Source organism: Mesocricetus auratus, unplaced genomic scaffold (genome assembly GCF_017639785.1).
Source record: "Mesocricetus auratus isolate SY011 unplaced genomic scaffold, BCM_Maur_2.0 Super-Scaffold_100003, whole genome shotgun sequence".
In the NCBI taxonomy this organism is placed as follows: Eukaryota; Metazoa; Chordata; class Mammalia; order Rodentia; family Cricetidae; genus Mesocricetus; species Mesocricetus auratus.
The window spans coordinates 57221413-57234766 of NW_024429188.1; the positions used below are offsets into that span (position 1 = coordinate 57221413).

At 33.3% G+C, this 13354-nt stretch overlaps 1 protein-coding gene across 5 annotated transcripts in view; it reads left to right on the plus strand.

Annotated features, from left to right (window-relative positions):
* LOC101831433 overlaps positions 1–13354 on the plus strand; it is a 317754-nt gene that overhangs the window by 71888 nt on the left and 232512 nt on the right. For 4 of the 5 annotated variants that reach the window (XM_040744340.1, XM_040744339.1, XM_040744342.1 and 1 more), the window contains exons 3-4: positions 1006–1169; positions 10383–10421. In XM_040744340.1, coding sequence (XP_040600274.1) covers positions 1006–1169; positions 10383–10421 — 203 coding nt within the window. Of the gene's footprint in view, positions 1–1005; positions 1170–9867; positions 9998–10382; positions 10422–13354 lie in introns of those variants that run through there. The other variant, XM_040744341.1, reaches the window with a different exon arrangement.

Genomic DNA, 13354 nt, shown 5'->3' on the forward strand with positions numbered 1-13354 from the left:
GCTGTTAATTCTCTAGTGTGACTATTCTCCAGTTTCTTCATGTGGGCACTTAGTGCTATGAACTTTCCTCTTAACACTGCTTTCAAAGTGTCCCATAAGTATGGGTATGTTGTGTTTTCATTCTCATTGAATACTAGGAAGTCTGTAATTTATTTCTTTATTTCTTCCTTTACTCAGGAGTGATTCAAAAAGACAATATTTAGTTTCCACGAGTTTGTAGGGTTTCTGCAATTTGTGATGTTTTGGATTCTAACTTTAATACATACTGGACTGATAAGACACAGGGGTTATTCCAGTTTTTTGTATCTGTTGAGGTTTGCTATGTTACCAAGTATGTGGTCGATTTTAGAGAATGTTCCACATGGGACTGAGAAGAAGTTATATTCTTTTATGTTTAATGGAATGTTCTATAGATGTTTGTCAAACCCATTTTAGTCATAACTTCTGTTAGTTCTCTTGTTTCTTTGTTAAGTTTCTGTGTGGTGGTCCTGTCTAGTGGTGAGAGTGGGGTGTTGAAGTCTCCCACTATAAGTGTGAGAGATTTTATGGGCGATCCTGATGGATTTTTACTGTGATGAATATGAAATGACTTCCTTCATCTCTTTTGATTGATTTTAGTTTGAATTCTAATTTGTTAGATATTAGGATTTTGTGGTATTTGTGGTATAAACACAGTGTGTAACTAAGGTAAATAATATTAATTGAATATGAAAACTCATAATTTTTAATTCCAAGTATCAATGGTGTCCCAACTAGAAAACACATTTTATCTCAATTCTATTAAGTTTATACAATATCTAACAGATTATAAATCTGACTTCATTTATTATTTGATTTTGTATGCATATTTGTATTTAAGTATTTTTACAAACACCTACAAAAATATTACTCTCCTAATGCTGTCCAACTAACTTTTCAAAGTTAGGTTCTTGGAATGCAAAGTGGCAAATTATTCACTTATAGTTACTTTACAAGGGCAACATCTCTTCCTCTTTTCTTCCACAGAATTGGATTATAGTTTTCTTGCATATGGAGAAATCTTCGAAAGTGCAGAAATCAACGGAGAGAAGTTATTAAACATTACCAGGAAGCAGCTCAACGAGCTTGGAATAGTTCAAGCTGAACACCAGGATATACTACTGAAAGCAGTTTATCGTATTCGTCAAAAGGTGAGTTTAGGAGTTTCTGCCTATACTGCTAGTTTCTACTTTTAAAAAAAGATGAATTAGAAGCAAGAATATACGTTTCTGTCTACTGCATGATCTAAAATAAATTTCTATTTTGCATCTTTATAGTTTAATTTATGGTTCCCATGGACTCTGACTGTTGTATTTAAGTATTCTGGTGGCAGTTTCCTTCCTTTATTTGAATTATGGTTTTGTTTGCAATTGTTGCAGTGCATCTTGAACATATTAATCTCTTGTTCCCTCCCTCTACCTCCTCCCACCCTTCCCCCCAAATCTTTCATCTCCTCCAACTTCGTGCCTTTTTATTTATAACCCATTAATTCCAGTTACTTCTGACCATATGCACATGTGTGTTGTCATGCACTGTAGTATGAACAACAAATCAATGGCCACACTCTGCCAAAGAAAAGTGACTCTCCATCCATCAGCATCCATCGAGTGCCATTAGATCCTTAATTGGGAATGTGACATTAATATTGTGGATGTCTTCTGCAGGTAACCATTGCTGCTGTGAATACATGTATGCATCAGTCGTGCCATGTCCAGAGACCAGTCTTTCACAACATTTCGCTACATCCCCTGGTTCTTGTATTCTTTCCACCCCTCTTTGGTGATATTCCCAAAGCCTTTAGGGCAGATTAATATAGATGTTATATCAACACCTGAGAATTTTACAGTTACTTATTCTCAGTATTTTAAACAGTTATAAATCTGTGTGTTAAGTACTATTCTTTACAATAGAAACTTCCCTGACAAAGGTTGAAGGCAGCATTAATCTATGGATATGAACATAAATATTTAGAATGGTATTTGATGTCATTACTCTTTAGTAAAATGATATTAATAGGTTTTCCCTTGGGAACTGTGATTTATCTAGTCATACCTTTTGATCATTTTTTATAGTACTAGGCATGATTTCATTCCTGCAGTTCAGACATCAAATAAAATCAAAAGAGGAGCTGGTTACCTCTATAAAAATGTTTTCCTATATTGCACAGATGTCTTACTGTATAGGTTGTTGTTGCAGCATAGAGTGTCCAGTGCTGGAGAAGAGCATAGATGTGTTTCTGCCCTAATAGCTCCAAAATACACTTCCCAGTATTATGAAAGCTAGCCATCAAGAAGGTAGATTTCTGTTCAGTTAAACATTGCTATCTCGGTTCTGCAACTAAAGTGTGGTATACCTTCAGTAATAGAGTCTCACCAACTAGTCATGTTGATGACCAAGAGCAATAGTAATAGACCGTCTGATGCTTCAGGGATCAGTAACTCACATGAAGCAAAATTGTACTTAGCCCCGACGTTTTCACTTAATAACCTATATCTTGTAAAAGTATCCTTTTTCACCCATATGGGACACTTCTGTTCAAATTTAAAAGTTTCACATGATGATCTAGACAGCTGTCTCCTCACTTAGAATTAGAATTACCATTTTATAATGACAACAAACCTGAAACTTAAAATAATGTGTAAGGGTACACTTAGTACTGCTTTAAAAGTATGAAAATTGATATTGTCGTAATAGAGAACTTTATTCATGGTAAAATATACTTGTCTGTCAGCAAGTATTTGTTGAAGATCTTTCTTACTATAGTAATTTAAATTATTCCCCAGATTTTCATTGAATAGGTTTAAAAATGATTTGATTCTGATAGATCAAATTCTAAATGGATTCGAAGATGCTTATACTTTTGGATGACTTTTATCCTTCTTAAATATAGATATATTTTTCAATAATTTTCTCCATATTCAAGTTAGAATATATGAATACAATAGTGTGTATAAATTAATTTCATGTTGTATATCATTTAGTTAGATACTCAGAATAAAATCCTATGCATCTTTTTTTTTTTTTGCAATAGGTCCACTTTATTTTTTTATTTATTTTTTTCCTTAAGCCATGCAAACTCTTTTTTTTTTAAATTTTATTTTCCAGTTTAAATTTAGATAAGAATCAAGGTTGCTTCACAAGTCAGTTCCAGGTCCCTCTCCCATTCCCTCCCTTCCTCCCGTGCCCTCCCCTCCCCCCCCCGTTATCCTCTCATTTCTCCAGGGAGGGTGAGGCCCTCCATGGGGGTGTCCATAGTGTGTCATTTCATATAGGGCAGGGCCTAGACCCTTTCCCAAGAGTTCCGGGTGAGAGTGCACCTCACATTGTTCTATTGGAGTCCAAAGTCCGTGTGTATACTTGGGATGGGTACTGATCTGCTGCCCAAGGCTCAATAGATTCCCTAGGCCTCTTCACTGACACCCAGACTCAGGGGGTCTTGATCAGTCCCATGCTGGCTTCCCAGGCTAATGCCTGGGATTCAAGAGTTAACCTTTGTCTGGTCAGCTGTTTCTGGGGGTTAAACCAGCCCAGTCTTAATCCCTTTGATCATCAGTCCTCCCTCTCTGTTACTGGCTTTCTTGAGTTCAGCTCAGTACTTAACCAAGGGAGTCTGCCTCTTCTTCGATCAGCCACTAAATAAAGTTTCTGTTTCCCAGACTCTCTGGCCATAGGATTGTAGGCTGGCACTCCCCAGATCTATGTCTAAAATCCATATATGAGAGAGTACATGCCATGTTTCTCTTTTTGTGACTGGGTTACCTCACTCAGGATGGTTTCTTCTAGCGTCATCCATTTGCCTGCGAATCTCATGATTCCATTATTTTTTTCTGCTGAATAGTACTCCATTGTGTAGATGTACCACATTTTCTCTATCCACTCTTCAGGTGAGGGACATCTAGGTTGCTTCCACGTTCTGGCAATTACAAATAAAGCTGCTATGAACATAGTGGAACAGACCTCTTTGTTGTATGAATGGGCATCTTTTGGATATATGCCTAAGAGTGGAGTTGCTGGGTCTTGTGGTAGGTTTATTCCCATTTTTCTGAGGAATCTCCACACTGATTTCCAAAGTGGCTGAACCAGATGGCACTCTCACCAGCAATGGAGGAGTGTCCCCCTTTCACCACATCCTCTCTATGCATCTTTACACGTTGCCTCAATGAAATGATTTGGTCATTCTTAGAGGTCTTCATTATACATTTGACAAAGTTTCACTAGCACTACTTTCTTTCTTCATGTAAAATTCATTATATTGACAGTGCAGGTTCTTGATTCCTATAAAGTAAAAATAACATTTTAAAATATTTTGTAATGATTACCTAATATATCCTAGTAGTAAAATTCTGTGGTACCTCAGCCTAAACGTAAACTTAATGATTAGCATACTAAATTACTCACTCCTATCATTTTGTTTATGCTTGATGATAGGGCAAAACACATTATTGCAAAGCATAAATTCATTCTTTCTTCAACTTTATTGAACCATTCAGGATCCTAAACATTAATAATTTCATTATTTCTAAATCTTCCATGTCTGTGTTTATCTTGCCAGGGGTCTGTATTAGTAAACTTACTTAATATGGCCCTCCAATAATGTAAAACCTATTTTATTAAACTTAAAAATGCTATCATTGAAATAAAATTTTGCTATTGCTTAATAGTGTTATTAATATACCACCAACAAAGAAAAATGTTGTCATTTACATAATTCTTGTGCTTTATTACTACACAAAGAAGAAATAATACACTGTCTTAAAAGATTTTTAAAACATGTTTAGTATGGTCACACACATCATAATCTCAACAGTTGTCAGACTAGGGTAAGAGGATGGGGCGTTCAAGGCCAGCTACTTCTGCATAACAAGTTTAAGACAAGTCTGGGATTTTTGAGATCTAGTCTCAAAAAAAACCAAGAAAATAAAAAATAATATAAACGAAAGTATAAAACACCCTGCCTCCCTAATCCTTGGATAATGTAATCCTTTAAGTCTATGTTTATACATCCTGAAGGACTTTCTTTAATAATATTTTGGACTACTAGATTATGATGGTACACATGTCCCTAGAGGTCATAGAAAAATTAGTTTTTATATAGCTGATTGAGAATTGACTTTTGGTGAGACTATTTATGACTCAAAATCTGAAAATTAACCAATACCATATCATATTTTAAGTAGATATCTGGGATTCTCAGAATGGAATAGTGGTAACCTATTATAAGACAATGCTCAAGAGGATATGTGCTATAAAAGGAAAAAAAGATAATGGTATAGGTTTTAATAGTGAGTGATTGTTTAGGGATTCAATTTTATATTCTTTTAAATGCGGTGTATGTACATCTATCTGAATGAGTGTATATCACATATATGCAGGAGCCCATGGGGGCCAGAAGAACATGTTGGAACCCTGGGAGTTGGAGGTACAGGAAGTTGTGAGATGCCTGATATTGTTGCTATGAACTGAAGTCATGTCCTCTGAAACAGCAGCAAGCTCTTAATCACTAGGCCACGTGACAGTTACTTTGTTTTTTTGTTTTGTTTTGTTTGTTTTTGTCAACTTTACACTGCTAGTGTTACCCAAGAGGAGGGACCTCAATTGATAAAACATTTCCAACAGATTAGCCTATAAGCAAGTCTGTGAGACATTTTGTTGATTAATGATTGATGTTTGAGGACCCATCCCACTGTGTAGTTCCATCCCTGGGTAGGTGACCCTGAGTTGTATTAAGAAAGCAGGCTGAATATGTCATGGGGAGCAAGCTAGTAAACAGTACCCAACCATGGTCTCTGCTTTAATTTCTTGCTCCTGGTTCCTGACTTGGATTCCCCAGATGGTGAACTGTGAGTTGGAGTCCAAGTAAACCCTTTTCCTCCCCAAGTTGGTTTTGCTCATGGTGTTTTGACATAATAATAGAAAGCAAACTAAATACAATCTCTCCGGACCTTCAAGATTCATTTTTATCAGGAAATTATTTTTGTACTACCAAGGAAGGGTGAAACCTAAAAAATGAGAGAACAATTATGAAATATAACAGCACTGTTGGACATATGTTTAAGAGATAAAAATCCATCAGTTTCTTTAGTATCAAATGGAAAGTAGTAGATGTAATAAATATATACATCTGTTAAATAGCTCACAGAAGACAAAATGAAGAAATAGTACTGATAGGAAAAATGATATAAAATAACCATCCTTACACTTTATAGAACTAAGATATGGTTCTCTGTTTTTTGAAGAGTGGAAAATCAGGTTTGGAGATAAGATTTTGTTGTCTATCATAATAGTAAATGAAAATGAAAACCTTAATAGGGTAAATAAGCGTTCTCACTACCAAAATAAGTTTATGGAGAATATCGAAAAGCATGAGTTACAAATTTTGAGGCAATATTATTAGTAAGTAATACTGCTTGGATTTATATAGAAAGGAATGAGATATAAAGTTGTGTCCCATAGTATAGTCAGGGTTTTGCAAATTTGAGTCACAAAAAGGAATGCTAAGATTAATAGTATCATGTATATTCTACAATGATAGCAGTTAATTACCTTTCTTATGCTTGTTTATTGAATAAATGAAGAGGGATTTAGAATTACTAATTTTTGGTTGCGAAGTCTTTTGAATGAATTAAAATAAGAAACGGAAAAGATAAATATGGATAAGATGGAGCTAGAGTCTATCTGACATGGAGGGGATAATTAGAAATTGAAATAGATATATTTATAAAGAATGTCTGTTTGGCAAGATCAAATATAACAGACAAAATTTTGTATCAAAAATTTATGATCAGTAAATTCTGAGGTAATTCATTTTTGTACATTAAAGTGTAATGTTGTGACAGGGACAAGAAGGATTAAAAGTCATGATTTACTTTTATTACTTTTGCTGAATCCTATAAAATGAGTAACTTAATTTATACACTGTTCACGTTTGAACTTTAAAATCAACTCAGCAAGCATATTTACATATTTAAGTTAGCTAAAGAAGAGGTAGGAATTGTTTACTTTTCATTCTTCATTACTTTGTTAAGAAAGTGACAAAATGGCTGAAGCGATATCTAAGTGATTAGGAATATGTATTGCTCTTGCAGTGGACCAGAGTTTGATTCCTACTTCCCTCATCAGGGAGCTTACAACTGTCCGTAACTCTAGTTCCAGTGAGATCAGATGTCTCTGGCCTCCAAGGGTTCCTGCACTCACATGTATATATCCATATCCATAGACACACATACACATAATTAAAAATTATGAAAAATTTAAAATTAGTAGCATTTGTTATTAAAAACATTAGAAGAGGTTTTAGAAACTACCCAGTAATTAACTTATTTCTAAAAATATAAGGGATCCTTTTCTGACACATAGTGACACATACCTTTTCACTATTTAGGCCCAAGCTATCAGGTTTTGACATCGAAGCATAAAATAGGAAATCTATTTTTATTGCATTTGCCAATTTTATTACTGAATTTTCTGCTTAAGATTGTTGCAAGGGACAGTTTTAGGCAACAACAGTATCAAAACAAGCAGTAGATTACTGATACTATCAATCTATGTTGATGGGTACACATATATTTGACAGTATGAACATAATAAATTGATTTGGATTTGCATCAGTGGGTTTTCACTTCATTTTAATACCATTCAGCTAATGAAAATTACATGTTACATAATTAAATTTTAATTCCTGTGAAAATAATTACAGATAATAGTGAGGAATTAATGTCATTGTAAGTAGGAATATGGCTCTGTGACAGGGTTTACTCTCAGAGAATCAAAGTTTCATTTTCTGGGATGGAACAGTACAATAAAATATCTCTGTATCACAGATATCCATAATTATTACCACTGAAATTTAGAAAGTTTTTGTAGCCCTTGTAAAAAATCATAATTGATCATCAATTCTAATAAAAGTAATTTTAGACATATAATCCTTAAGTAATGTTCTTCGAAGCCAGAAAAAATCAAAGAAATGTTAAGAATCATATTTCAAAATACCTACATTGTAATGGCAAATAGTTGAGTTTTTCTATATTTATTTTGCATTTGTTCACAGATGTAGTTAATGCTCAGATATGAGGCAAAATACATCACTTTCTATTAGTTCTATTCTGCTTTGCAGTATAGAAAATTTCAAATTATTTTTGTATAGATTTTATATTGTTAAGAATTTCAGGAAATATAAAATTTGAATAATTTGTTACTTCTACCATATCACTAGCCTATTTTGTATGCAGTTTGATAAATTTGGAAGTTCTCAGTAAAACATTAGATATTTTAAATTTTATTTTGTTGTATCCCTAATCTTGACTATTTGGTAAAAGGGTGAAACCTTTCTTCCTTTACTTTCATGGTAGATCTGTTTAATAAAGGACACTAAATTCGCCAGTTAAATCAGTTAGGAAAGCAATATTTTAAGACATTGAGTCTGTTCTTCCCCCACTCAACACTGTGAAATGTGGAGTTTACTGCATAGTGTTCTTTAAAACATATTCTGTCGCACCAGTCCCAAGTTGCTATGACAAATGGTTATAAATTTTAACTATGTTAGAAGAATGGAATGTGACTTAGACGATGACAAAGCAGATGGTTTATTGCTCAGCAAGTGGAAGAAAAGATTAGTAACTGACTTGGTCTCAAGATTCAGCTTCATTCAAGTTAATTTACCACCAGTGAGCTTGGCTTTGAAAGTTATCTAAGAACACAGTGTAAAGTATTTTCCATATCAGGCTTGGAAACCTTTCCTAACACATTGTTAGTTTTCATCAAAATGCCATTTGATATTTATTCTTTCCCAGTACAATGGAGTTAGATTTCAACAACTTCAAAGAGATTTAATAGAAAAAATAAACCTAGCATTATTTATTTACTGAGTAATCCATAGTAATATGTTAATGAATGGAAATTTTTTGAGAATCAAACATTACAATGAATAAAACACTTCTTTTAGTGTAGTAGGAAGAACCTACATATGAAAATGAATTTGTTAAAGCATACACAATCCTATTATGCCTTCTTTGAAACCATAGTCATGACTAATTTCATGTTATAAAACATTACTCATTTTTCTTTTAATCCTTTTTTCATTTTTATTTCAGTATATTGACCCTCTTTTTATGTCATTATGTTGAAATATATTTAAAATCTTTGCTTTCCAATTCTTAAACCTTCTCTCCTATAGCAACTTAGCTTCATTCTGTTAATTCTTTCCCTCTTAAAATTAATATATAAGAGTTATGCAGAAGGATGAAGAATTTCAATATAACATTTTCACATATACATGTTACATAACTTAGTCATACTTATTTCCATATGTAAATACTATGTGGTAAGTACCATTTATCCTTATGATTAAGCTTCAGTTTCCTGTCCTTCTATTCTCTAACATTCTGCAAGAAAAAAATTTTGAAATCATTATACAACCGTGCAACCTAAATTAACCTTTCTTTTGATCTGTCTTTTACATCTAATTTTTCTAATCCTATTAATAGAAATTAAAATCTAATGTAAAGACCAAAGATATGTGATAGCAAAAACTAATATCTGAACAAATATTTGCATAAATATCTGGTTCCAAGTAGAAGACTGTACTGAGAACAAAGAAAATATATTATCTTACTAGGTAATTTATCACTCATATAGCCTATAGAGTAGAAACTTTTCCAAATATTCATAGCTGTTTAAATTCCAGAATTGATGGCTGGTTAATTTTATAGACTCTGAGGTAAGTTACAGTTGTGATGGGGGACTTGAACTATTTGGACAGCTGCTAGAAATGTCATTCTATTAATAGCAAGACATGTGCCTGACTATGCCTACCATTCCCTTCTTTCACTACTACTTGCTAACTATAAGATGATATGATCAGTCTTCCAAAGCTTCCTGTTACTTCTAAATAGTTTTTCTTATATTTGGACAAAGAACACAGTCATAATGGTTTTCTTTTTCGAGACATAAGATTACCAAGGGTTCACGTCTCCAGACTCAGGTGAATTTTATCTGGGTGTGGGAGTGGGAACTAAGCATGTATACATAGCATTTAAGGAGCAGGAGCGGTAATCTTAAACAAAAGAGAATTCAAAGCCTAGGGCCGGAAATTTTGTCAATTAAGGATATTTTACATTTTTTCTCAGAGTGTAAACCTTTTTATATTTAAAAATATGATTGAATATGAATATAGTCTCAGTTGTAGATGAATGTATGGGCTGATAGTATATATATGAATACATATGTATATATAAAGCATAGTAGAAATAGTACTGAAACGTTTGGATTGCCACATTTCATGTTATCTTTATTGTAACCTCTTTTTAAAATTCTATCTATTTATTGGATTTGTTTTGTTAATAAGTTGTCTTGTTTCCCCCTCTTAGGGTAAAGTTGAAGAGCAAGTTATGTCAAAAGAAGACCAGGTAAGAAAGCAATGGTAACAACAATAAAAACAAATCTTTTGATGTGAAGTAAAGAAAATAACTTTTTACAATGTTAAGGATTTAATTATAGTAATATGGATATAATATGCTTTATAATTTTATGGTAAGTATATAGTTAATGAGATGTTTCAGGATTTCTGCTATTAACAGCTGGTTTTAATGTGGAAAAAATGTGAGTCAAATGGGATCTTTTCACTATGTCAGATATCCAGATGGGAAACATCTGGATGGTTAATTGGTTCATGCTGAATGAATACTAGTTAATACAGTTTCTGTAAAAGTTCTAGCACCTCATCTGTTTTGATCCTGCGATTTTGGGTGTCATAGAAGTTTGGCATATTGCTCTCTCATACCTGTATAGATCAAGCATATTCTCTCTCTCTCTCTCTCTCTCTCTCTCTCTCTCTCTCTCTCTCTCTCTCTCTCTCTCTCTCTCTCTCTCTGGAGTATATATGTTGTAAGGTGGAGGGAGTGAGAGACAGAGTTTGAGAGATTTAGAGAATAGAGCATGTAATGGCTATATAGCATGCAAGAATGTTTTAGTGACTCCTGGACAAAACATACTATTTTGCCCTTTTGATACAATACATAAAAATTTTAAACCATGAAATTTTAGTTTTACTTTTTTTTGTATTCACTATATATGTTTACTGGATTTTTTATCATTAACATGAACTTGATATACACACATACACGCATGCACACACACACACATGCGCACACGCACACACACACACAAACAGATAGCAAGTGAATATACAGAGGGACTATTAAACAAGGTTGTATTTCATCAAAAGGTTATTACATAATCTATTTTCTATCACTGTACTTAACAGAATATTAACATGAATAAACAAATCAAGTATATGATGATTCTCAAAAATTATTTGTACATAGACTTTAAAACAGTATTATGTAGTAATTCACATTTTCAGGATTTTAAAAATCATTTCAGTATAATTCATGGTGTGATTAATTTGTATATGTAAGTTCTCAATTTGAAAATGTGATGTTTTACAATACAAATTTAATAGGCTGTATCTTAATGTAGCCTTTCATATGAAGTGTTTCTCTACTTATTCACTTTGTCCTGGGGTCAGATATTCTTGGAGATACAAATCATTTCTGGTCTTTGTCATTTTTAACCTACTATTATTACTTACTTTTAAATGTCTGCAGTAATTTCTAATGGAAAACATAAGTAAATGTCATTATGATCATTAAGTGACATTTTGCCAAAGGGTGTTTTATGCTCATTTTATTTGGAATTATCTTACTATTTTGTCCATTATTTAATTTTAATTTAGGGATACTTTTGGGTGCATGAAATTAGTTTAGTATATGCAAGCATAAAATAAACTGACTCTAAATCTAAATAAATCATGACTCTATTTAGCATAGAGTTTTAGAAGGTATGTTCTGGAGTCTGTCTGCTGTTTTTAAATTCCAGATGAAAATTACTAGTTATGTGACCTTTTGCACAAATTTGTCTCAGAACTTCTGTAGCTTTATTTGGAAATGGAGATGACAATGCTAAAAATGTCTATCTTACAAGTAATACCTGCTTTGTGATCACTAATGTTAGGACTGTTTCTTCATGGTGCTCAAAAATTCTTGCTATATTTGCATTTCTCTCTGTCCCCATTTTCCTTCTATTCACATTTCTACCTCCTTTTTCCTCATCTTCAGTCTTCTTATTGTTGCTATCATTGATATTGCTGTTACATAAAGTTATTTTTCCTATATAATTAATCAATAGCAGTGGTTCTCAGTCTTCCTAATGCTGCAACCCTTTAATACAGTTCTTCATATTGTGGTGACCCCTGACATAAAACTGTATTCTTTGCTATCTAGTAACTGTTATTTTGTTGCTGTTATGAATTGTAATGAAAGTATCTATATGAAGGGTAGCTGATATGACTACCCACCTCTGCTGTAAAAGGATCATTCACCCTCAGAGGGGTCATGACCCACAAGTCGAGAACCACTGATCTAGCTTAATCTTTTCTTCGGTTTAACCTTCCTGTAACAGTTTCTTTCTCAAAATTCTAGCAGATGAATCTTACATTGCCAAATTTATTATTAAAAGCCCCTCCTAGGTTTAGTGCCTGTACTTAATACAACTCTCCCTTTATCTGTTCTGCATTCTTATCTTTTTAAAATTCACTTCAGGTAATTAAGTCTTCTATTTGTTGCTTGCTATGAACATCAGATGATATGAATGAAGAGAAAAGGATCAGCAAGCCATCGTAAAAACTTATAATAACAACAGTAATAGCAAAATATTAACAGTCCTTAACTTTTATATCTTTATTACTGTAAAACACAATATATACATCTATGCATGTATTAATATATACTATGCTACATACACTCATATGATTTTAGTCTTAAAAACTGGTTTAGGGGTTCTATATAACTTGATGTTTTCTCATCAGTATATGTATACAACATCCACATCCACACATACACACCTATATATCATCTATATCTCTATTTTCAAGAGAGCAAGTCAGGCCAAAAGCAGTCAAATAAAATTACAAAAACATTCCTAGAGAAGATGTCTAGTTCAACCTAGTTTGTAGAATAACATGAGAATAAGACCTTCCAAGCCGGGCGTTGATGGCGCACGCCTTTAATCCCAGCACTTGGGAGGCAGAGGCAGGCGGATCTCTGTGAGTTCGAGGCCAGCCTGGTCTACAAGAGCTAGTTCCAGGACAGCCTCCAAAGCCACAGAGAAACCCTGTCTCAAAAAACCAAAAAAAAAAAAAGACCTTCCAAAAAGGAGTTTGTGAGGCAGAATCAACCTAAGTTAAATAAAACCTGAGCAAAAGAACAGAGGTTAAAAAAAAACAGATATGTTTGGTACATAGTGAAACCTTAGCTGTATGAACGTAATGGAAGATTAGTTG